This window comes from Aspergillus eucalypticola, assembly GCF_003184535.1.
Source record: "Aspergillus eucalypticola CBS 122712 chromosome Unknown BO83scaffold_3, whole genome shotgun sequence".
In the NCBI taxonomy this organism is placed as follows: Eukaryota; Fungi; Ascomycota; class Eurotiomycetes; order Eurotiales; family Aspergillaceae; genus Aspergillus; species Aspergillus eucalypticola.
This window is the reverse complement of record NW_020290277.1, coordinates 379,486-403,950: the sequence shown is the minus strand read 5'-3', so window position 1 is coordinate 403,950 and position 24,465 is coordinate 379,486. Positions and strand designations below refer to the sequence as shown.

The window sequence follows — 24,465 nt, the reverse complement described above, 5'->3', positions numbered from 1 at the left end:
ATTGGCTGATATGCCTGATATATTTGAATTTCTTGCGCACCAAAGCCTTTTTTTCCTGTTTCCATTATGCTTCGTCAAACATACTACACCCTCATCTATAGATAGTATTTTATTTATATAACACAGCACACAAGACCACCTAACAAATTGAGACTCAATCTCATCTCCCGTGAAGCAGCTAAAACAGGTCACATCTTACAGGGCAGATCTTCTCCCTTTCTGGTCGAATTACCCATCAGTAGCGGAAAACACACCATGAACATTAAAAACCCTCATTTTGAGGAACAGTTACACCACGACAAGCATGTACCTGAAGAACTCTAGTAAAAGCAACAACAATTGTGAGAGAAATATGGTGAAGAATAGAACGGAAATACACCAGCCTAGTATGGTAGCAGTCGTCAGGCACTGTCTGGGTAGCTTGCTGCTCTATTCAAGCCCCTATTTACCCACCCAACTACATGTGCGGACTTGTTAGGTCGTCTGCTGTCCATACTGACCCGATACATCATTTCAAGTCTTGCGGGTAGTTAAATTCTTCTGTACCTACATATCAAGTATTGAAGGAGCACATCTCTGGACTTCAGCAGAACTTTGAATACTCAGTCTAACCAGGATCTAACAATGTCCTGAATCGCATCCCATAACCAATCATCATGTAAGTTAGCATGATGGTCAAATCCATGCTCCCCATCCCGCACGACAAGTCGAAAGTTGAGGTTGGGGTCAACCTGGGCAAGCTTTCCCTGTAATGCGTAGCTCTCTGTGACAGGGGCCAGGCTGTCATCTCGTCCATGAAGTATCAACACTCCACCACGTGGAAAGCGTGCTCCGGAATCGAGCCTTTCAAGCAAATAGGGGGTAATGGGGGCTTCTGGGAAGATTTGCCCTAGCTGGCTGTGCTGGCATGCCGCAAACATTAAGCGGAATCGTTCAGCATCAGCAGCGGCGGATACAATCACAGGCTTCTGCATGACTGCCTCCTGTCTCTTAACACGGTCTAGGTGTAATCTCAACGTATCCGGTGGATAAGCCGGGAGGTTGAGAACCGGTCGCTCCTGGCCACTGCTGAAGTAGGATGCTTTCGGGTTAACCATAGGATAAACGGCATTGACCGATCGAACCTCGTCCGGGTGATTTAACCCCATTTGTAAACTAAGATATCCGCCGGCACTGTCGCCGATGGTCATGATACGTTCCAGGTCTGCCTCCACGGTACCTTTTGTTTCCCGCTGCAGTAGTGCGGGGAGCGATTGATGCATCCAATGCCAGTGGTCTTCCACGTCTTCAAGCACGTCCAGTACAGAAGATTCTGGCAACAGTCGGTAATTTGGAGAAACAATGATGGCTGAACACTCCTGCGCAAGTTCGAGATACCACGGGCTGAAGAATGGAGGAAAGAGACTGTAGCCCGCAATAAGGCCGCCACCGTGGTAGCGAAGTAGGACTGGTCGAGGGCCGGAGGGTGACTTGTGTTGCTGCGTGGAGTCGTTCAAGGTCTTGGGATAGAGCACATCCACAGTGATTGCATGGTCGCCAACTGTTTTATAGCCGACGGAGATGATGGAAAATGCGTCGAACCGTGACATGTCGGTCGCATCTATGGTCAAGTTCTCCATCTTGTGGGTAGTTTCGATAGTCAGCAGAAGTCTGCTTCTTGGGAATTTCAGAGGGAGCGCGTGATGGTTGCTTACTAGTAGGTGTATTCAACTATCAGGGTCTCATTGACTTCAAGTACGTTGGAGGTGCCATAAGCTAGCCGAAACCTTCTCCAATGCGCCTGTTCAACCTCGCATTCTCGACAGAAGAGGAAGGTAACGTGGGTCCAAGCGGCGATTTGTATGTACTTTTCATAATGAAATATTGTGGACAACCATTCTTGGCAGCTACTGCTTGGCGCAGAGATATGAAGACCCTCCCAGAATATAGTTAGCCATCTACCTCTTAGTTCCTGTCCAGGGTTCTTACTACTAGGTTTCGTGGCACTTTAGGCCCCGAATGATTGGGATAATTCTCGGGATCTGTCCAGAAATGGAAAAGGTTATAGTGGGGAGGTCTCACAGTTTCCATGGGCACAGCCACTGATTACCCACATGTATGTCAACATGAACTCGTGCGATGATATATTTCGAGCCAATACCAATGCTGGGTGGCCAAATGGCAAAATAACACCGTGATTATTGGTTTACAATCTGATTCTCAAACAGATAGCCAAACCAGTCTCTCACCCCTGCGCCTCTAAAAACGAAAGCCCCTCGATGATAAATGGTGGGTGGTCTGTCGAAGACTGCTTGCGGCATATCATACCGAAACCTCTCATTATACACTGGAGACTGGCACTAACGAAGACTGCCTCGAGCTATATAACCGCGCTGAAAATGAACCATTGGTCTGCGCTGGGTGATAGACAGAAGAAGAAGAGACTTCACGCCTGGTCCATTTTTGCACCTGTAGAAAGATTCTCTGTGCTGCTACTTAAGGTAATCATGGGTCCTTTGGCCGCTCGGCACATCACGAGGGCTTTCGGGCTTTCTCAACGACATGCGCACGACATGGACACAGTCAACACCGGGGCAGAATGATCGCAGCCGCGTCGTTGATACAAACAAGAATTCAAGACGGATCAGATATGGTACCGTAAGTTAAAACGGGTTTGGTGTCGCGGATGAGATTAGTAATCCAGTGGTGATACGGCAACCCTCGTGGCGATTCCTCAGATTCTTCACCAAATTCTCGTCTCCAATGCAACAGTCTATCCAACCAGATATGGAGGTCCGCGGATTACGTTTCAAACAAGTGATAGTCAGCGAGCCTGCAAATCCAACTACGCATCGAGAGTACAAGGGCTTACCGGTTCGAGCGCGAAACAAAAGCAAATTCGGCTGTCGAGAATGCAAGGCGAAGCGGGTCAAATGCGATGAAGGCTATCCGACGTGCAAGCGGTGCCAGCGTCGAGGTCTGGTCTGTACGTCGGTCCCGCGGCTAACACAATGGCAATTTGAGGCACCGTGGCTCTCACTTCAGCCTAAAACGCATGTCAATCGACGGTTACTACAGTATTACCTGGAGAAAGTCAGCCAAGCGTTCGTTATAGATCCTGAGAACAATCCGTTCTCTTTCCCTATTCTGAAAGACCTAGCCCAATCTCCCGCACTTCTCCATGCTATCCACTCAATCAGTGCCAACCATGAACAGTACTTTCCGGCAGAGGCCCCTATTCTGGCCCTTGAGGAACATGGCAAAGCCATAGCTTGCCTTCGAAGAGAGATAGATCAAGTCCAACGTGCTCACTACACGCACTTCTTGACCATAATGCTATTGTCCTTTATGCAAGTTGCTGGTCCTGACCCGAAGGACTATGGCAAACAGCACTTATTTGGTGCCCGTGCCTTGATGAACAGTATGCTTCAAGACACATCTGTGTCGACGACTAATGACCCTGTGGTTCGACTCTGCCTGGGTGTGTATCTTTACTGGGACATGTGCAGTTCGTTCTTAGTAGAACCCGGTGAACCACAGAGTATCAACTCATTCATAATATCTCTCGCGGTGCATAGGATGGGTGACTGGCACCATCCAATGTACGGAACATGTAGCAGCCTACTCCTTACAATAGCCAATGTCGGACGGTATTGTCGAAAGGTACATGATGTGCCGCAGAATCGGAACTTCACTCAAGAAGCCATACTGGAGGCCCAGCTTATTGAATGGACGACGAGCGCCCAAAATCCCGACCTCGTCCACTTATACGAAGCGTTCCGCTATCAAGGTCTCGTTCTACTTTATCAATCTCGTGTTCATGCACAGAGGAGTTGTTCTATGCATCGGGGTTTAACTCAAGCGCAAGAGCCGTTGATACTAAAATACGCCGAAGAGACAGTACGCCATTTGATGCTGATTCCTTCATCCTCGTACTATCTGAACTTCCAATCTCTCGCTCTCCTATCAGCCGGGTCCGAATTGACCGAGTCGAATAACATCCTGCGCGATAAAGTGCGTGAAAGATTGCGAGCCGTCTATTCATTGAATCGCATTCCCACAAACCTGATGGCTCTTCGACTCGTTGAAGAACTTTGGAATGACCGAGACAATGGTAACCGTTCCTTCTGGCTAGCGCGCATGCTCCAGAAAGATTGGCTGTTGCTTCTAGGATAGGGTTTGATATGCTCAACCCCAGATATTGAACTAGAAGAATGGCCACATGCTTCGCGAAAACATTCTATGCTGTTCGAAATCAAATAATCATGGTTGGAGGATGGCGGCAGCAGCCAGCCAACCACCGCGTCGATCAGCACTTGATTTCAACCCGACTACGTGTAGTCAGATACGGAGCAGCGGCTTTCGAACATAATACCCCACAAACCTTGTCAAGGGCAAGGCTCTATTAGCACTTTGTAGTGCAGACACTACCAAATCCGCCATGCATAAGGCGTCAGCACAAGCAAAAGAGACTCATTCGGTTCAGACACACTCGGTCGGCAGAAATGGCACATAGCAACACAGCGTGGCTAAGGACTCTAGTATGGTAAGTCATGCTGGCAAGTCGCGATGTTCTGTAAGAAATCGCGGCGTTTTGATCTCGGAGTCATGAATCAGATTCGGCGCTGCAGTCAACGGTTGGTATAGTGGATTATCGGCTGCCGTGGCAAGGACAAAGGACTCTGTGGACTTATTACGGTACCCAGTACGACAGATGTGTACCTTAGTCATAAGAAGATGGCCGCAAAACCCAAGTTGGCTTGTACCGGAATCACATGGCTGATTATGGAGCTGTAGTCTGCCGTACTAGTCATGTATGTACGCTAGGTGTGAGGTCAGCATCACTTATCACTTATGTATTCCATACCCTTCTCAGAGAGAAGATATATGCATGACTAATGAAAAGTAAAACAGTCCACTACTTTCTGATTGTCACTAAATTAGAGGCAAGAACAGTATTTACAAACAACGTGGCATGATTACATTATATCAAAAACATATAATAGCATGGAAGTTCTAGTTCGGATACCGACAACTTGGTTCTTGGTGCGGCGGTATTCAAGCCGTGGCGGCCTTTGGCTGTCACCCATGACTCAAGTCGGAATCTCGTTTAAACAGAAAATCAGTATCTTCCAGAAACTTCCGTCCTTCGAGAGCACGTGGAAGAAACCCCTGGGTGGATTCCTGCCTGTCCTGGGCTTGTTTGGAGTGAGTGGACATGAGCCGCGCAGCCTCCCTCAAAAGCTCAGGCCTGCGATCCAAGGCGTGAAAAGGCACTGGAACATCACCCATCCCAGGCTCCTTCACTGCAGCAAGAGCATTATTCAAACCACGATAAGATCTAGTGCTCTTCTTTGACAAACACATTGTTACCACCAGTTGAGCCAGCGGAGACTGTGCGTCCTTGATCCCTAGCTTCTCAATCATCAGGTAGACCGAGGTTGCATATGTTTGCAAGACATTATTCGCCAGACCAATGTCCTCCGATGTCGCCACAACAAGCCGACGAGCGATGAATAAAGGGTTTTCGCCTGACTGGAGCATTCGCGCGAGGTAATATAGGGCAGCATCGGGATCACTGCCTCGGATTGACTTGTGGAGTGCCGAAATAGTGTCATAGTGCTGGTCGCCCGATCGGTCGTAGAGTAAGCTCTTAGTCAATGATTGCTTCAACTTCTCCTTGGTCATGCTTGGGCGTGTGCATAGATCCGTAGCTATCTCCAGGACATTTAGTGCGGTTCTACTGTCGCCATCAGCAAATCCGGCTATGTATTGAAGAAATTCGTCGTCCACAAATGGTAGTGACTTCATGTGGGTTTGTGATTCCATCGAACGACGAAGGATAGTGACCAAGTCATTGGTAGTTGGCTTCGTGACACTGAAGACTTTACATTTGTAGACAAGGGTATGGTGGATGTTCAATGACGGGTTCTCGGTGGTCGCGCCGATAAGAGAAATTTTATTTTTTTGAACGGCATCGAGGAATATATCTTGTTGTGGCCGTGTGAGTCGATGTATCTCATCACAAAACACGATGGATGGTTTTTGGCCCTTGCGCACATCCTGTGTGGCCTTCGTGACGATGTCTTTGTACTCTGTTGTTGTTGTAGTCAAGCTACTAATTTCGTGAGCCTTTCTCCTCATCATACGCCCGATGACCCTGGCAATTGTAGTTTTACCGCTTCCTGGAGGCCCCCATAATATCATATTCGGGAGCTCATCTTGTTCAATCAATCGTATAAGTGTACCGTTTGGGCCGATCAGAGATTCTTGACCGACAATGTCGTCGAAGCATCGTGGTCGGACTTGCTCGGCTAAAGGTGCAGTTCGAAGACGTAGTCGCTCCGTTGCTGATCCTATGTATGGTTTCTTTCGTGCGATAGTAAACTGTGGTTGAGGGATTGCTCTTTTCAAAACTCCGGTACCACCAGCAAAAAATTCCGTTGAACCGTAGCCGTCTTCCAGTTGGAGTTGTTTCGTTCTTTCTGGTGGGTTGCTGCCATTTTCGATAAGAGAAGACGATATCGTATTTTGTAGGTGGAAGTTTGCGATAAATCTTTGACAGCTAGAATCGAGATGCTCGTTGATTTTGGATGAAAAAACATGTTTCTGGCATATAGGACATCTGATCATGTTGAGATAGGGTCAGCAAACTCCTTCGGAAATCAAAATGCAATGAAGAAAGAGGAAGTACGGCATTTACATGGGTTATGTTGCTACATGCTTTGAGTTTTGGCAAAGTGGCTAGTCAGGTCATTTGGCTGATTCATTCTTCTGTTTTTGTCTGTGCTTCTAAAAGAGAATAGATAATGTCTCTATCACCGACCACAGGGGGGCTGGATACATGTAAAGAAAGTCAAAATCTCGCGTTCTGCTCCAAAATGGTAATTCGGCGGGCCCGATGTGGGCCGAAACCATGGGTCCTGTGCAAATATCCTCCGCTGGTTGGGGCGAGTGGGTCGTTATCCCGTCTTATAAAGTATGCGGACTCGAGCATCGACCTAAATGTTCTGCATTTGTGCTCAAGGAAAAGGAAATAGAAAATCGCAAGGACAGCTGCTCTGGTAGTGAGGTAAAATCACTCAGAACCTGATATCTGGTAGGTAGCTCTGCGCCCTTGTTTTTCTGAGACTTTTCCAGTCTTGTACATGTCTCAAGTCCGTGAAATACTCATATGTGCTGCTGAATTGGACGAAAAGAAGTACGGTATATTTGTCTCTGTAAGACTGCATTATATATACAATATCCCCTGAGTCAGTGAACCGTCTAAATCCCATCAAGATCTGTACAGTGGCAGATTGATGTCCTCTCTCCACAGATCTGGTTCATCTACGTCTCAATCGTTATTGGCTTGACATTTGGGAAGTCCATGTTCTGTAAGCTGTCGATGCGCGCATCCATGATCGCTTTGATTACTATAAGACCAGACTCAGCTGTTGTGATTGGCAATTCCTTCAACTCTACGCCAGCAGTAATCATTGGTGAAGGCGCTATCCAGCAAACCTCCAGTGAATCTGATGGAACATCGAGCTTTTCAACGAACGTCCACAACAGACCTGGATTTTCTGAAACATTGCGCCCGATGACGACCATATCGAGGCCCGCATTCAAGAGGTCATTAGCCTGCGGACCGGAGGTGATGGCCCCAACGGAGGCCGCCAGAAGACGATCGCCCAGAGCATCTTTCACCTGGAATGCGTAGGGGGACTGGTAGGCCTGGCACCCCTTGATCTGCTGCTGGGGATCATTCCCTCCGCTGGGTACATCGAGGACATCCATCCCGTGTCCCACTAGAACCTCCGCCAACCGAACCGTCTGGCCCGCGTCCCAGTTAGATGCTCCAGCCACTCGTTGCCACTCACGCGTGAGAAGAGAGGCATGTTCGGAGTCATATGCTGCCGAGAGATGTCAACTAGCTCGATGGCCAAGCGGATCCGGTTTTCGAAGCTTCCCCCGTAATCGTCCGTCTGCTTGTTGGAGACAGGGAGAGCACGTCGTGGATAAGATATCCATGCGCACCGTGGACCTCAATTGCCCTGCAACAGAAATCAAGCGGGGTTAGATGACGGAATATACTTTGAAGGAAGCGGATGGAGACGGACCTCTCTCTTCACAGCTTTACCCCAAGCCACTACTAAAGATTGTATCTCGTCGTAAGAGAACTTCCAATGAATGACGTTCTTGTCTTTGAAAGCGGGCGATCGCACTCGGGGCAACTACATCGTCTGGCCAGCAATGACGCTCTTCAAAGAGCAAGGCAGATGTTAGTCCAGAAGCTTGGATGGAGGGAAGAGTAAAAAGGGTTCTTTCTGGTGCAAAGCCATTGTGGTCAATGCCATCGACTGATTTAACAGAAGCTCCCGGCCCTCGGTTCATGCTCAACCACGGGGCAACAGTACTCGCGTTCCGGCCCGCATGGGAGAGTTGGATTCCAATCAACTGGCCCTGGCTATGCGCAGAGTCCACGATCTTCTTCAACGGTCCGATCTGTGAGTCTTTCCAGAGGCCTAAATCCTCCGGTGTGGTCCGGCCGTTAGCTGTGACCGCAGTAACTTCCACAAAGGAGAGGCAGGGTCCACGCGAGATGATACCAACCAGGTGAGCCAAGCGCCAGTCGGTGTGATGCCCATCTTCGGCCGAATATTGGCAGAGAGGGAAGAGCTTGAGCCATGTAGGTTAGTCTAGAACGTCCAGGATTTGGACAAGAAAAAACAAGTGACACGAAGCAACTCACCAGAATTCGGTTCTGGAGCTAAATCCCTCAGATAGACAGCGGCGTAAACAGCTTGGTGGTAGTAGAGTCTTGAGACGTGGGCACGAGAGCGGTGCCCGCCGTCGGAGTCTGCTTGGGGTTTAAAGTAGGGATCTGTAGGGGATCGTAAGAAATGAGCCGTCTGATGCACCAGGAATTACAACTCACAGCGCTGCCGGTTCGTTGGCAATTTCCACAATCTCACGTCGGCGTTGGGGTAATGTGAAGGCATCTTTGTTGGCTTTAGTGAAGTAGAATCCAATATCCTCGAATTTCGTTGTGCCCAGCCTTTATCAACTTTGTACTAATGACGCTGTTGTATGAGCTTGTCTCTGGGCGTTCCTACCCGCACATCGGCCATTGGCTATGACGCACAGCCGGGAACGCTCCGACTCCGGTGGAATTGGATTTGGCACTCAACCGATGGTCCGTCGGACTGGAAGTTTTACGGAAGCTGGCATATGAAGGGAAAAACGGAGAATAGAAAGTTAAATCAATCACCCATCGGGCAATGACAAACCTGCGTTCTACAACCTTCTCAAGCGCGTCCACCACATTCGCCTAGGAGAAGGCGCTTTCGTGTCCCCATTGCTAGGAGAGCTCCTGGGACGCGAGCCGGAAGACTTTGAGACAACCGTAACCCGGTATTCCGTACAATTGAGGAAATGGCTTGTGGGAAATGGGATTAACTGGTATCCTCTGGGTTGTCTGTGCTGACTTTTAGAAACATGATAAAATTGTATGAATTTCTGCAACCCTAACGTAACGATGCACTTACCTAGTATTGATCCCTCTGGCCATCAGAATAAGCAAAAAATAGATAATTATGGTGGTTGAGAACAGACCCATGTAGGACGCAGGGCTATAGAAAGATAAATGATAATGGTACTGTGAGTAACTGCGAGTAGGTCGTTGATTATCCAACAATACTTATTGAAATGAAGACCAACCAGAGACGACGTAGACGAGCGTCCGTATCCCCTTTCCTCGTTCGGCACCGCGATATGCATGGTGATAATATAGATTCTGATGTTCTTACCCTGATTCTGGTCTAGACTTTACTTAATTTATTAGAGTACCGGCTTTACTCAGGGTTCGTTAGAGCATCAGCCATTTGAAACTCACGTTCGACCCAAGTTCTCTTCCGCACGCACCCATCATGCGGGATGGTAGAGGCAAATAAAATATATATAAATAACGAATGCTAATGAACTAAAAATGACAGAAACATACAACAGAAGGGATTCGCTGGTGGTCACCCACCCAACTACTAACCTCCCGGCGTGTGGCTTGAGTACGGCTGAGCGGACGGGAAGCCCTATTTTCCACACCCTATGGTCGTATGTATTAGTTACAGTGTAGAGCTAGCTTATATGCTTGGATGGAGCTTAAACATTCATATTCCCCCATTCTATACTGTTTAATTTTTAGCTGTAATGGAAACCCTTCCTATACCGTAGCATATAATACTCCGGCGTTTAGTCAAGTTCAACAGTTTATAGAGACTATATTGAACTAATTATAATTTAAGAGGATTAGATGATTTAAATAATTAACGGGGTGGTAATTATAGATTAATCGATAATGGATACAGAAAAATATACATGGTAAGAGCAGATGACTGATGTAAACCTTGGGTCGCCGATCATTCCCCGGTCCACTCGAAACCTTAGTATTAGTACATTAACCCTGCCAACGCCAGACTCTCGGCCGGTCTCGAAGGTTCCAGCCAACCCCGGATGATGGCGCTCCTCGGAGTGGCTCTGTTCAAATGAGAAACAGATCATGCCTCCAATCTTGGCTTTTCAAGGTAGCTAAGCAACATATGTACCTAGGCTTGTCCCTAGCTGTATTTCTGTCACTCTCTAACCTATCGACTCAAGACCTAATATCAACTCAGTTCACTATCGTCTCTTGTATAAGCATGCCCACAAAGCCACCATTCAGTGTTGACGTCTCTATTTCAAGTACTTTCTACACTCCTGCTGCAATTCGCGACGAGTATTATACCCCCTACAGTCCTACTACGGATACTTCCCGCTTTTTACAGAACGATCTCTCTGTCGAATGTCTTAACCGTATTCACAAATACTTGTGGTTGGCTGGCCGACCCATGCCACCCAGACCCTTGAACTATCAAACCGCAACTTCTCGGCAAATTGTGCCAGATGAGAGGATTGACATGCACATGGTCTGGGAACCTTCACGGCGCATCCATCTGAAGCCCCTCCCGCGATACCTCCTAAGCCATCAATTTTGGAAATCTTACCTGATCTGCAAAGAACCCTGTCCCTGCAGGTCCAACTATATTTACTGTCAGACAGAAGGAGGGGACGGGGTTTGTCAGCAAAAACATCTATACCAATGTGGCCTAGGACTTTTATATTCTTATATTGCTTTAATTGAGCGAGAGAGTGATTTTGCTATTGCCCAGGACCAACACTTAATACCACACAACGTGACATGGGAAACGTGGGTTAGATTGGTCAAGGAGCTCTTGGAGAACGGAGCTACTAACCCTGAAAATGTCAATGCACGTTACTTGTTCGGCGAACTTAGGCTTTCACGACTCAACAAAATCTACATGTTTCGTTATGGCAGTATCCTACGAGGTTATCACTTCACATACCAAACATATACTGAGTTGTTCTATGATTATCTAACACCCCTTACTGCAACGATTGTTTATGTCGCATTAGCGTTGACGGCAATGCAGGTTGGGCTGGCTACCAAGCTGGGGCGCAATGTTGCATTTCAAAATGCTTCGTATGGTTTTACCGTCTTTTCAATCATTGGCCCGCTCATTATACTTCTGCTAGTTGCAATTCTTGGGATCATCCAATTCATCAATAACCTTCTGGCGACATTGCACTTCAAACGGGAGCGATTTGCGCACTACAAGCTACTGAGCTCACACAGTTGACAACTTGATTGTGTTCTCTCATTGCTTGGAAATCCAGGGCTACTCCTAATGACTATGATGCAAGATTACAATAATGGCAGAAGAACACCGCAATTGGCAAAAAAGTTGCCAATATAGGATATCAAGTTCGATTTGACGTTTATTGAGTATATGATCAGAGGCAGGCCCTTTTCCTGTAAGGTCCCTGTCTGAGGATATTGTCTCGCGCAGCCGCCATCTTATTGATTGAGGTGGGTGCCGTACCACCGAAATACACAACATCATGGTACAATGACGCAACCCAGATACCGTCAGGTTAAAGCATGACTCGAACATGACTGAATCACGATCTGACTCGGATTCGAGTTGTGAGTTCCGATCTATAGAACCTGAGTCGGACCATGCCGAGGTCTATTCTTGCAGCAGTACCATGGCATTTGTGGACCTTCATAACTTGTAAGCTAGAGCCTTGACCTCTCGGACCATTTTAGGTATTTTTTCTTCCAGCCTCTGCTCTCTGCATGATCCCGTATTCTATTGATGCCTTGACAAATTGCGTCATATGCCGGATCATTTGGTGAGGCACATTTGTTCAGACCCATATGGTCTTTCTCAACTGCAATGTTTTCGGCCACATCAAGCACTGCAGCATTCCTCTCGACAATCTTTTTCATTTTTTGTAAGTATCCGTGGTATGTATAGCGTATAGTGATCGTACTTACAAAGCCTAGGTAAATAAGTTGAGCAAAGTACGTATGGTGCTTCTCATACATCGTGACGAGCTTAATGTCTTTTCTCCTCCGAATAACGCTCATGAATCGTTCTTGTAAGTCGGATAGAGGAGGGTTATCCCTGTAGAGACCTTTCAGTAGTATTGTGCTGGATCCAAATACCCATGTCAAGCGTGCTATGAAGGCTCCAAACTGCGAAACATTGGACCCTTGATGGGGCGTTCCAAGAAAGATGATACCGATTGTATCATCCAGTATGTCCCGATACTGTTTATCTGTTTCCGCCAAACATATTGCCTTGATGAACCAGATCAGTCAGGTTACTTTAGACTGATCATGGTGCTCTTACCTCTTTAATAATAATGCCGCCAAAGCTATGGCCGATGAAAATGATGGGACACTGCAGTATAAGCCAAAGGGTTACTTTTGAGGTGTTCCCTATGGTTATCTCGATTATCTGAAGACTGACCTTGTGGTGTTCACGCCTTTCCTCGTTTACTGCTCGTAAAAGCATTTTGGCATTTTCAAACGGTGTGTTGTTGCTCGCCCGGACAAACCAGTCAGAGTTATGGCCAAATGTCATGACCCGTGCTTTGCTGAAGTCTCGTGGAAACAAGTCCGTTAGCCAGTTTACGCGAGACTGGTTTGGGCCTCTCGTCGTCCAAGTAAATTCGGGGTGCGCGCCTAACCCATGCACTGCGACGACGCTGAAAACAGTCAGTGTTGAACCAAAATATTGGAGCATATGGAAGATATACTCTAGTCTGCGGTTGGGAGGCTGGCAATCCACTATTATTCTTGTACCTCGTTGAAGAAACTGTCCATGACGCTTGAGCGCGCGTCTAACGTAGTAAAAAAGGATCCCAGACGCGACTATCGTCAATCCAAACACTGAATAAACACTTATGGAGCCTGGACGAGGCCATGCCATGCTCGCAAAAGACGTTTGTAATCGTTGCGATTCAATATTAACCTGACAAGACGTGGTTCATAAGTGCAAAGGGGAATGCTACGGCAGGGCATAATTTTCTAGATAAATTGTTGACCCAGAATTTGTCCAGTTCATATTTCAGATATAGTTGTAGGCCACCGACCCGAACAAATGATCCAATAAGAAGAGTTTCCAGCATTACGGCATCAGCGGGGGCGCCACATCGTACTCGTATTCATAAAAACCTCATATGATATATGTAGCACATGAAGTTAAGAGCAATGTCCTGTAAGTTACACTTTCTTTGCACATTATGACGACACACTCTTATGGATGAAGAATGTATAGCGCCTATTTGGCGAACGTGTTACGAAGTTTTAGGTGAAAGTCGTTTTGTCGAGTTAAAGCCAATACTCCCCTCTTCCGGACACAGGAAGAGGTATGTAAATTTGTAGCCCTGCCAATGATATGTGAAAGAGCTTATATTCCATTCATGCTCAAAAAGTGATCTTCGGATACATGTCACGCAGTCATAGCATTTGTTGAAGTGTTAATATCATATACTTGCCTGCTGAACATGATACATGATACCCATCTTACCCCTGCTGGTAAGAGTCGATGGGCCTGAGTTCGCCTTGTTGGTCATTAGGGTAGAAACAAAGCCCAAAGTGCACCCATATAGCTCCCTCTGTCGACAGAAGCTGTAGCAGTAGGGCGTCACGTCAGAGTGGTTGAATAGAAAAATGAAAGGATCTATGGCATCAGCATGGTATACTTTCCAGAACTCTATTTCAATGGGGTACCTCGATATAGATCTAAGGAGCATCAAGCGAGACTTATGCCATACTAGATGAAATCTGCGCTGTCGAGTAGACTTGCCTGCATTGGCTGTTTACCTAGCCACCAATAATCGTCAAATTTGTTGAGCCTTTCAACATCAACATCATACTAGAGTATCATAGGAATAATTGCCCACGCCCGATGAGAAAGCTTCGTAAATTGGGTTTGATACGGTCCATGTTTGCGACCTCATCATGGTCAAAAATCCCCAGGAAAACTTATTCGGTGGGTGCAGACAGCCTTAGAGATCAGGAAGGGCCAAGATTGGACTTTCGGGCTCGGATGACACACATCCCAGAGCTGTGACGCGGGCATCCATGTTTTGACATTGTACTGTCTCTTTCTCCCAACTTTATTCATTAATGCAAATATAACAGATAAACTTCACAGAGTATATTTGAAAAGAGGACTCTTCTCTTGCATATCGCGAAGCTGCTCCTCAGTATACAATTCCTCAATCTCAGACAGAGTCAACCGAGCCTTCCCCTTATTAGCGCTCCATAAACAGAACTCCAAACTCAAAGCAGCCACAAGTCCAGCAGCAGCAAACGCAAGAGAGGTGCCATAACCAGTAGGGTATCGGGGTTTTTCATCAGATTTGTAAATATAACTGCCGATGATACCACCCGCATTCCCAACGCAGATAAGATAACCAATGGCCACAGCGCGCTTGTGCGGATTAACAATGTTGCACACATTCCAGGCATTAACACCAGGGAGGATGGGATACATTCCAAAGCAAGCAAGGCAAATCGCAAAATAGCATAGTGCTATATTATTCTCGATGCTGGCGGCTTTCGAAAACAGAATGCCAAATGAAGCTATGAGCGAACACTGGGGGATCACGATAAATGGCATTCGCCATGAAAAGCAATCAGCGAACACGGAGAAGCCGTAAGCTGATATGGCGCCGACTGTGTAAGGCGGAATTGTCATAAGCTGGGCCGTAGCTGACTTATACCCCATTGATTTGATGATTTCAGGCATACTAAATTTGAGTGCGTAGTTGGGGACGGCATTGGACCAATTACCAAGTATGAGGAGATAGATTTTCCAATCGGTCAGGACGCTGAAGATAATCTTCTTGTTGAAGCCTTCATGGTGACCACTATGATTATTGGAAACGAGCTGTCGTACCTCGAGGTATCGAATCTCGTCTTGTGAAAGCCACTTGGGGGATAAAGATGGGGAATCCAGAAGGAGCAGGTAGCAAAGAACGGCCAGCAAAACTGTCACAAGACCCTCGATGATGAAGATCTAGTATGGATATCAGTAAGTGGGATCACAGAAGGATTTGAAGAAATGGCCTACCCAGCGCCAACCTTCGTAGCCTGCTATTCCGTCCATTTTGGCGATAGCATATGCCAGGAGACCGGAAAAGGCTCCACCAGAAGCAGCAGATGTGTAGAGAATAGCGATGCGAGTCTGTGTTTCGTTTGGAAGATACCATTTTGATATGATTAGCACAGCACCTGGCAGAAACCCAGCCCTATGTGACTTGTCAGTACTGCGAAAAGTGTTCCATGCGCCTAGGGCCTTACTCGAAAAGACCCAGAAGGAATCGAATCACCACAAGGCCGGCAAAATTGCGAACAAAGCCCGTGCAAAGCATGATCACACCCCAGCAGAATATTAGGAGCCCTAAATACTGTGACGGTCTCTTAAGTCGGTTAAGTATGATGTTGCTTGGTACCTCTTTGGCCACGTTAGTGTTTGTTTGCTGTTCGCACATAGGAGACTCGTACCAGCTAGAACATAAGGTATGAAAAAGATAGACAAGGCAATATTGTATTGTATGCCGCTCATGTGTAGACTTGGAAGTAAGCCCTCGATTTTGGCATTTCCTGCTCAGTGTTAACACCAGAACGCATGAATTTTAGGGGTGTTACATACCAATATTGGTTTTGTCTATATATGCAACCAAGTACAAAAGGACAAACATTGGAACGAGTCGCATCTGGTTTGTAACTCAGCACCTCATTCATTGAAGGAATGAAGATAGACACCATACGTCAACCTATAATAATATTGTCAGTAAGCTCCATACACGCGCGTCATACCGATACAGTTAGTTACCTTTCTGAGAACCTCCTTCTTTGCCTCGGGTGGAAAATTCGACAGAAACTCTAAATCTTCGGCAGAGGCTCCATGACCTGGGAGGTCCTCTAGGTGCATCACGGCAGTATCCTTATCAGTCATATTAACGGAGTTGGTCTGGGGGGCGCAAGTTAGGACAATCAACAGCAGGAATCGAGATCATCTTATGGGTCTGGGTTAACAGAGCTCTTGGCACCCCCACGGGTAGATGCAGGAAAAGCAGATCCGGGGAAGTAAGCAAAGTTGGCGCCGTTCACGGAGCAGCCTTGGCAACTCCGGATTCTCGGTGCTGTGAGCCTTGTTTTCCGAGATATCCGGTTTTCCCACCGATGTAGCTCGCGTTCAAAAAGCGGGGAAGACATTTTAGTAAGAGTTCCACTGGCCACCAGAGACGATCAATCACATTGAACTCCAGGAAAGTCTGTAGGAGAGACGTAATTTGAGTCCGATAAGGGCAAGAAGGCCTTTAAGTGAACTTAGCATGCTGTAATGGAGTTGTAACAATACACGTACCGAAGAGTCAAGCATCTGCCAATCACTAAACTGGAGGTTCTCTAACACCCCGGGCATGGCTCCTTCATGGAGAAAGGCCGTGTTAAGGCAGCTTTCCGGGTCTTGCGGAAATGAAAGGCTAATATCTGCAACATGGCCTTCAGCGCCATGGAAATTACCTGGACGTTGACTTTGCAAGCTTTCCATCGCAGCTCGGCATCTCTGTGCTTCGGATCGCAGTTCATCTAGTATAATGCTGTATCGCTGGTTCTGTGATAGACTTGTCGATGCTCTCTTGAGATGACCGTGGCACTTCTCTGCGAGCTCAAAGAGCTTGCTCGATGCCTGATCATCATTTTCATATATGCATCGGGTAGTTCGCTGAATCTCCCAGACATAGACAACAGACAATGCACAAAAAATAACATAATATGTCCACCAGAAAGAATGAAATAATGTACTGTCTTTAGCCATTCTACTGAGAAGTTCTAGACTGTTCTGGGCAGCAGTTATGCATTCTTTAACTTCCTCGTATGCTCCTTCACTCAAAAGGAAAGGTCGATTGGCATGCAGGAGAGCATGATAATATGCCAGCCGCATAGCAATGGCCTGGCGCCGGAAACTGGGTATCAAGGTGGAGGGTTTTACTGTACCCAAATGTGGCGGCAGGCTGGCCCACCATACATGCAGATCATGGCACAACCGCTGCACAGCTGCTAGACGATCTTCGTTGGGCAAATTGCTTATCGAGTATACTTCTCGTGATATTTTTCCTATGATCTGCGCAATCCTGAAATGTGGTAAGTATGCGATCTTCATGATGGAGAGGCATTACAATATACTTGGCATGATGTATCAAAGCATCAATATAGCAATCTCCTGGGTTGTCTGAGTCGCAAGGCCCTTGCGGTTTCATGTCCTCGTCATTGACCATACTAGGGAAGTCCTGGTCAATATTCTCGTCTTGGTAAAGTCGAGGTCGGCCGAACACAACGCTCAAATAGGTGTCAACAATGTAAGCTACCCAAAACGTGCGTTTGTAGCATTCTGAGATGATGTAATTATGGGGCCGTCCCGGGAAAGGGAAATGTCTCCTCTGGTCTCGACACCGGTGCATGCCGAGGGAAAGTGTTACCTGAAAGGCATTTCCAAATACATACCAGGCTTTGTTCATGCGAGCTGTTTGCAGAAGGTAGAGAACTTGAATGAGCCGAGCCTGGACGGATTCAACTTTTGGAAACCCCATCTCCGTCTCAGTCAGTTTCATGCCCGCACTGAACAACCGATCGCTTTTGCATAAGCCATTCATGTTGTCGTCTTGGGGCCCTTTCCCGTTGACTTTATCACGGCGCAAAGAGGCGATAGCCATTATGGTGAGCAGTATCGCAGTTCTAGAATTTCCGAGCGAATGGGTAATTGGCCGTCGTTCTTGTCGATTCTTCAAGAGAATCTCCATCCAACCTTCTACGAGTTGCCGATGGAACATACGATACGTCACCACACACGTTTCGAAGTAGAACTCTTGCAATTCCCTCGCCACGGAGGCGACTGGAATCACGTCGTCTAGAGCTGCATCATCAACATGAAGTTGCGGATCTCCAGCTGAAGTAAGCAGTTGGTCTCTTCCTGCGTTGTTCAAACGATGTAATGCTGAATCATCGTTTTGTGTCGATAGTTTCTTCCATGCTCTGTGCAAGAAGTTCAATCCTGATGTAGGATCGGAATACTGCCCCTCAAGTTCGACCTCTGGTGAATACCGAGGGTTAACTTGAGACTCGGGGACTAGATGCGTGACTGGATCCGTGTTCTGTCTATTGGAATTCTGCTCTGGAGGATACCTTTGCTGTCTGGCTTGGTGCTCACTGATCGTCATGGAAGGTGGTGGGGTTGGAGGCCGACCCCGGTTGTATTTGGCATTATAGAAACAATGAAGTTTTCGTTTCGCACAATTCCTGCATGGAAGTGTACCATCGCAGCGGACTTTCTTTCTTTTGCAGGTATCACAAGCCCGTGTGATTTTTGGGTCTTTCCGGCGATTCTCATCATCCGCATCGTCACCGGTCGTCAGCAAGGGGCGCTTCCCTGAGGGCGCTCTGGACGGATCTGGCGCCAGCAAAGGGCCTTGTGGTGAATGGATGGATGCCATGTTGCGTTCAGGTGCTGCTTGGTGGAGAGAGAGGGAGAGGGGGACGGAAATGCCGGATTTGCAGACCCCAAATAGAATGAAGAATGCGGGCTGGATAGCCGAGCATAGCCGGAAGTCCGAGATCACAGGGTCAGTAGTCTGTGCAGAACACGAGGACATCTAATTCGAGCAACGGTTAATCCAGACAATCTTCTTGCATCATCGTTAAGTGCACTAGGTTACCTTACGATACTACTTTATACTGTATAAGGCCACTATTGTTACGGAAACCGCATAAAATTATAATTGGCTATTGGATGTGATCTTCCCTCCCATCTACCTTCTAGCTCAACACGCTCATATACAGATCCATACTTTGACATTCTTCCTCACAAATCCACCTTGCTGAGGGATGCGGCACTGATGGCAGCATGAATTTCTTGTTCTGCGCCCTCCTCGAGCGGCAACAAAGGCGAACGAACAGTGGCGTGTGTCAGGATCCCTCGAGCAACAAGAGCATGTTTCAGCGCGACCGTACCCTCCATATGAGATCCTCGATGATACACACTCTTCGTGACCGGCAGGAGTTGGTCATGGATAGCTCGTGCCCTCTTGTAATCCTTGGCCTTACCAGCCTTGATCAACTCGATAAGAGGCTCGGGGGCGATGTTCCCGTAGCCAACCAAGAAACCATCGACGTCGAAGGAGGTGTGCAAAAGGTATTCATCATGACAAGAGAGAATTTGTAGGTCGGGGCGTTGGGCCCGAATGACAGGAATTTCCGTATCCCATCTGCGCATGTTGCGCACACCGTTCTTCATGGCAAAACAGCCGGGTTGGGCAGCAATATCAAGCATAGTCTGTAAACTGTAGGTCGCTTTTGTGTTGTCCGGATACTGAAAGAGGATCAACGGCAGGCCGGACACCTCATATACACGGCGGTACCGATCTTGAGGAGCCCCGGGCTGATATCCGAAGCGCAGCCATCCATGAGATGGGTATAGCAAGCCGGCAGCCGCGCCAGCTTCTTTCGCACGCTTTGCTTCTAGCGCGGCTACTTCGGTGCCCTCGCCAGTGATACCAGCAATGATTGGTATTTTATTATTCACCGACTTCACGAAAGCCTTGATGACGGAGATTTGCTCTTCAGTGGTGAGAAAGGTGCCCTCGCCAGCGTGGCCCAGCACAACCAGTCCCTTGACTCCTTCGATACCTCCAAGCCAGGAACCAAGTCGGTGTATAGCTTCGTAGTCTACTGCACCGTCCGGCGTGAATGGAGTCACCGGAGCCGGAGTCAAACCACGCATGTCAAAGCCGACCATATTGATAATTGGATGAATTTTAGGTAATGCTTTAAAGATCTTGAATTGAATTATTGTTTTGCTCTGTAATCAACTGGAACGCTCGTGGCGAATACCTCCTTATATCTCCTCTGGTATATTCTGGGGTTCTGTAGGCGTTGTGGGCACTCCCATCGGATTCCCGGATTATCGGATTATCGGATTATCGGATTATCGGAAACACCCAGCGCTGTCATGATCGCCCCCCTCCCTCTCCTCCTCAATCGACACGGATAGTGGCACTGGTAGTATCTGACATAAAGTGCACTCGGCCAATAAGATGGATTGTATGAAATTGAATATCTCAATTGGCGCGCTCTCTCTCTCTCTCCTCTGTGTATGTGTGTGTATTTGTGTGCTTGAACGGTAAAACGAAAATTTATGCTTCTTCTGTGGCTGTCGCGCTCAAATCCTAACACTCACAAAAAACTGGCTATTAGACATCGCAGGGCTCTTATTGACAGAATTATACCATCATATTCAGAGGGCCTTTGATGCCTAGCTCCGAAACTGTTCATCGTACATTCTCTTACAGTGAAACCGTCTGCAGGGCAATAGATCAGCAGGCCTAGTACGGGGGCGTTACAGACCAGCCCTATCTCAGAAACCGACTATAGGCGCCACAAAATGGGATTTTATTTTTCTTGTACTACTTTCATGTCTCAGGTCACATACATCATAGCCTATTTACCACTAGTATACATTATGCAATGGAGAAGCGCCATCGAAAAAATAAGATCTTGAGTGCAATTCAGCCCTACCATGTGATAAGGCCCGACTTTTCTGGCTGTTTAAATCCCTCGGGCTTTTGTTGTGGCTCCGACTGGCCTACTGAGACCAATAGAACCAAGTCAAGCAAGAGGTTCTGCCTCACTTTCTAATGTGAGAATCAGCCTGACTGGAGTTATGAGTTTCATTCTTTTTCACCCGCCTCTTTTCCCTAACCTAGTCGAATCTCTTCCCGTCGTGATGCACAAGAATGCTAACTATCGGGAGGTGGTTCGGTCAACAAGCCACCGTTTAGAGCAACTCCCATTTATCTAGTTTCGCTCAAGCCCCTCAAGCCCGAGCACGACCTTCTACTCTCACAAATACATCTCAGTCAATCTATTACCGGTTTAATGCGGTGTGGAGAGGAGATTGAGGTCATAATTCTTTCGTGTACAACCTCATAATTTAATATCATGCAGCAGCAGTGACACAAGAGTACTAGGTACCACCATCGCCCTGGCAGGCTACGCTACAGCGCAGTCAGGGTACCACGCCGGCGCCACTGCCAATTGCAAACCGGGCTTCAGTTATTGCGCATCTACACTCCAAAATCGAGGTAATCTACAAATACGCGTCTCTTTTTTTGTTGGTGAATACCTGATAACCAACCTCAAATAGGTGAAGCAACCTCCGCCATTAAAGTAGCTCTACAAATGGGGTCTAAGGAGGGGAGGGTAAACATGCCTAGTCGTTGGGATCCCTTCATCTTTCATTGTAATGGTGACTATACCTTGACGTTGGTCGATACTTGTGAAAATAGCGATTGTGTGGATGGTGGCCTCAACAAGAACGATCACTGCGGACAACAAAGGGGCGGCATTATCGGAACTTAGCTTTGATCATCAACGCTGTCCCCGCCCCTGTCCAAGTTGTTAGATAGATATATAGATAGATAGATATTGGATTACCCTATTACTAGTGCAGCCAGGGCGCTCTTGCGGATGCCTGCAGCCTAAGACTTTAGATTACAGAATCTAGTCAAATTCCTTAGCTCCAGTATAACAGAATAAATATGGTTAGGTAATCTAATTAAAGCCAGTAATCTCACTAATAGTCTGTATATAAAACTATACTATAGATGCTAATAATCTCTTTTTTAAAATTATTCAGAAATCATTATATAATGACGATAGCCTTTATATCGCAAATTGCGCAGATATATTCCACATCTTCTTGCGTATAGAGAGTCAAGATTCCAAGACGTCAACAGACAACACTGAAATCTTGTTGCTGATCTACTTCTTCGGCTAAAATGAGTGTGATGTGAGATCTTGCCTCGCCACTAGTATCCCATGAGTCTTTTTTCAATGGAATACAGATGACCTTCTTGCCCTCCAGAAATGGAGTGTCCGAAGAATCTGGATAAACCCAGACAGGAAGCTGCCGACCCTCAATATCTATAGCGCGATTTCCATTGCTGAGATTGCGGCAGAACCCTACGAGAACAGTGCCCCTGAGCTCGAGGTACCCCTTCAAGACATTGTCTGTAGTACCTGAGCTTCCTGTGGCCACCTGAAAGTTCACGATACTGACAAGAAATTCGGCAGATGCAGATAAACCAAACGTTGTGACTGGTCCATCAACTGAACCCCAGGACCAGGACGGTGCTCTATAGCACGCACTCCGCCGTTCCTGGGGTTCAAAGACACGCCAATCCAGAGATTCAAGAAGGCGTGATTTCCACCAGCCGGCTACATATTCGTCACCAGTGATATCGTGAAAAAGTTTGGCGATGCCGGCTATAGCAATCATTTTGTCCGAAGGGTTTGTCAAGTCACAGCGAGAGTATCTTTCAACAAGATCATTCCACAAGTTAAATGCTCCCAGTGACATGGGCTCTCGGCTCTGTGGATCTACGCCATCCATCGTGGGCATATAATCAAAAAGCGCATCCATGTTTTTGTCCGATGAATGGGCTGGAATACCACAAGGGAAACATTCGCACTTATGTTCACTGAGGCATTCCCACAGAATTTGGTCTTCTCCAAAATAGAGTACTCGAGGAGCCAGGAACCATTCTTGAAGTACCCACCCTCGTTTATGTAAGGGTCCATTGGAAATCTGTCTATCCCAGTATCTCTTCTCAAAGATATAGTGGAAGGATGGTCGATCAGAGGATAAAGAACTCCAAACCATACGGGGTCGAATTTTGTCGGGCTCCCTGGAACGGAACATGCTTTCTTCCGGGCTTTTGGAAACCGACGCCGCGATATTGCATGCGGAATTTGCGTAGACGTGTCTCATTTTTGGTGCTTCGGCCTCCCAATCATCGATCGAATCTTGTATTATGCACAGGGCATCAGTCCAGACATATCTGATGCGAAAAGTCCGAGCTACCGTTATAAAATCTCTGAATAGTTGAGGAAGGTCGCAGATTGGCGCGCCTTGCTCAAATTGTGCTATATTTGAGGAAAGAAGCATGAAATTCGCATCAGATCCCCAGCGGTAACTGAGTGTCATATAAGATAAGCGTGTTGACAAATTACTTTGTTCCTGCATAATGCGGAGAAACCAATTAGTATCTCCGTCGTGCCCGATATCAATAAGCCGAGTAGGAAGCTTTGCCGGGTCAAAATTTGATAGCTTATGGCATAGTTTATGATTAGAATGACAGTGAAGAAACCATTCATTTGCTGTTGCTAATGTGGTTGCAGACGATGTATCAGACTCCATATTGCACGCCCTAAAGTAAGATCGATATTTATCATCTTCGAATCAATCAGCCTAGATACGGAGTATAAACTTTTCGTAGGAGCAGACTAGGCTTACTGTCGATAGGAATCAGGCGAAACCTAACTTCATTTGCACTACTTTTCAGTGGGTCGCTAAATATGACGTTCAATCTCACGATACCCTCCTCGGCGGCATATTTCTGTACGCAATATTGCAATGGCTGCCAGTATTGTGACGAGGTATCCGACCATGCCAATCGATGCTGCTCAGACATGTTGAAAATAGTAGAGCAAATAACGCAATCTGCTTGAGAAGCATTTCGAAAGGCGACAAAGGTTTGGCCGGCTGGGGTAATGTATGATGAGTTTGGATCAGGTCCAAACTTGTAGCCAGGATCAGGACAGAGAACAGCCTGACATACTGAACAGGTGTTACCTCTAAGGGTCGTTGCTTTTGAATCCATCTCGACTTGAGACCAACCCGATGCGCTCATTTCGCTATCATGGCCATCCTTCATTTGGGCGGGGTATTCAGCTGGTTTTACTTATACGGAAGTGGGGTCCATATCTCAAGACGAGGTCACATGACTGTAATCGCCTTCCCAAGCTCTTTTTATGCAGTGTGGTGATAGAGATCCAACCAGAGAGATTGGATCAACAGGCGGACGGACATACAGCCTGATCAGAATTTCTAGTGCACTACCACATTTTAGCCAACCTACAGAAGTCCTGCCCAGGCTTCGATGCTTCACGGGATATCCAGAGAATTCCTGGAAGACTGATGCCGTGCGTCAAAGTAATCATAAATGACAATATAAGACATCATTACATCA

General features: G+C 47.0%; 10 protein-coding genes across 10 annotated transcripts; 2 read left to right on the top strand and 8 right to left on the bottom strand.

Moving 5' to 3' along the window:
• Positions 1 to 602: 602 nt before the first annotated feature.
• Positions 603 to 1,619, bottom strand: BO83DRAFT_353236 (alpha/beta hydrolase; the record flags this gene model as incomplete). The annotated part of the gene is made up of 1 exon (XM_025529035.1): positions 603 to 1,619. The coding sequence occupies one exon, from the start codon at positions 1,617 to 1,619 to the stop codon at positions 603 to 605; it is 1,017 nt and encodes a 338-aa protein (XP_025392068.1).
• Positions 1,620 to 2,742: 1,123 nt separating this feature from the next.
• On the top strand, positions 2,743 to 4,155 carry BO83DRAFT_405356 (uncharacterized protein; the record flags this gene model as incomplete). The annotated part of the gene is made up of 1 exon (XM_025533794.1): positions 2,743 to 4,155. The coding sequence occupies one exon, from the start codon at positions 2,743 to 2,745 to the stop codon at positions 4,153 to 4,155; it is 1,413 nt and encodes a 470-aa protein (XP_025392067.1).
• Positions 4,156 to 4,953: 798 nt separating this feature from the next.
• Positions 4,954 to 6,612, bottom strand: BO83DRAFT_454145 (P-loop containing nucleoside triphosphate hydrolase protein; the record flags this gene model as incomplete). The annotated part of the gene is made up of 1 exon (XM_025536949.1): positions 4,954 to 6,612. The coding sequence occupies one exon, from the start codon at positions 6,610 to 6,612 to the stop codon at positions 5,062 to 5,064; it is 1,551 nt and encodes a 516-aa protein (XP_025392066.1). The 3' UTR covers positions 4,954 to 5,061.
• Positions 6,613 to 7,308: 696 nt separating this feature from the next.
• On the bottom strand, positions 7,309 to 8,963 carry BO83DRAFT_423229 (FMN-linked oxidoreductase; the record flags this gene model as incomplete). Its single annotated transcript, XM_025535084.1, has 4 exons — positions 7,309 to 7,874; positions 8,187 to 8,640; positions 8,700 to 8,845; positions 8,900 to 8,963. 4 exons carry the CDS (start codon positions 8,961 to 8,963, stop codon positions 7,309 to 7,311), a joined length of 1,230 nt encoding a protein of 409 aa, XP_025392065.1.
• A 1,604-nt stretch (positions 8,964 to 10,567) lies between these two features.
• Positions 10,568 to 11,654, top strand: BO83DRAFT_353229 (uncharacterized protein; the record flags this gene model as incomplete). Its single annotated transcript, XM_025529034.1, has 1 exon — positions 10,568 to 11,654. Exon 1 carries the CDS (start codon positions 10,656 to 10,658, stop codon positions 11,652 to 11,654), a length of 999 nt encoding a protein of 332 aa, XP_025392064.1. The 5' UTR covers positions 10,568 to 10,655.
• Positions 11,655 to 11,775: 121 nt separating this feature from the next.
• BO83DRAFT_413986 (uncharacterized protein) lies at positions 11,776 to 12,878 on the bottom strand (the record flags this gene model as incomplete). The annotated part of the gene is made up of 4 exons (XM_025534531.1): positions 11,776 to 12,298; positions 12,356 to 12,661; positions 12,714 to 12,764; positions 12,834 to 12,878. The coding sequence occupies 4 exons, from the start codon at positions 12,876 to 12,878 to the stop codon at positions 12,095 to 12,097; spliced, it is 606 nt and encodes a 201-aa protein (XP_025392063.1). The 3' UTR covers positions 11,776 to 12,094.
• Positions 12,879 to 14,519: 1,641 nt separating this feature from the next.
• Positions 14,520 to 16,334, bottom strand: BO83DRAFT_405353 (putative MFS transporter; the record flags this gene model as incomplete). The annotated part of the gene is made up of 6 exons (XM_025533793.1): positions 14,520 to 15,392; positions 15,447 to 15,624; positions 15,677 to 15,830; positions 15,881 to 15,979; positions 16,029 to 16,092; positions 16,212 to 16,334. The coding sequence occupies 6 exons, from the start codon at positions 16,332 to 16,334 to the stop codon at positions 14,520 to 14,522; spliced, it is 1,491 nt and encodes a 496-aa protein (XP_025392062.1).
• On the bottom strand, positions 16,313 to 18,882 carry BO83DRAFT_405352 (Zn(II)2Cys6 transcription factor). The gene is made up of 3 exons (XM_025533792.1): positions 17,567 to 18,882; positions 16,746 to 17,514; positions 16,313 to 16,696 (listed from the first exon to the last, which is right to left on the bottom strand). Exons 1-3 carry the CDS (start codon positions 18,868 to 18,870, stop codon positions 16,628 to 16,630), a joined length of 2,142 nt encoding a protein of 713 aa, XP_025392061.1. The 5' UTR covers positions 18,871 to 18,882; the 3' UTR covers positions 16,313 to 16,627.
• A 199-nt stretch (positions 18,883 to 19,081) lies between these two features.
• Positions 19,082 to 20,171, bottom strand: BO83DRAFT_454129 (dihydrodipicolinate synthase family protein; the record flags this gene model as incomplete). Its single annotated transcript, XM_025536948.1, has 1 exon — positions 19,082 to 20,171. The coding sequence occupies one exon, from the start codon at positions 20,169 to 20,171 to the stop codon at positions 19,239 to 19,241; it is 933 nt and encodes a 310-aa protein (XP_025392060.1). The 3' UTR covers positions 19,082 to 19,238.
• A 1,992-nt stretch (positions 20,172 to 22,163) lies between these two features.
• BO83DRAFT_434082 (HET domain-containing protein) lies at positions 22,164 to 24,132 on the bottom strand (the record flags this gene model as incomplete). Its single annotated transcript, XM_025535747.1, has 2 exons — positions 23,730 to 24,132; positions 22,164 to 23,668 (listed from the first exon to the last, which is right to left on the bottom strand). Exons 1-2 carry the CDS (start codon positions 24,124 to 24,126, stop codon positions 22,164 to 22,166), a joined length of 1,902 nt encoding a protein of 633 aa, XP_025392059.1. The 5' UTR covers positions 24,127 to 24,132.
• Positions 24,133 to 24,465: the final 333 nt, after the last annotated feature.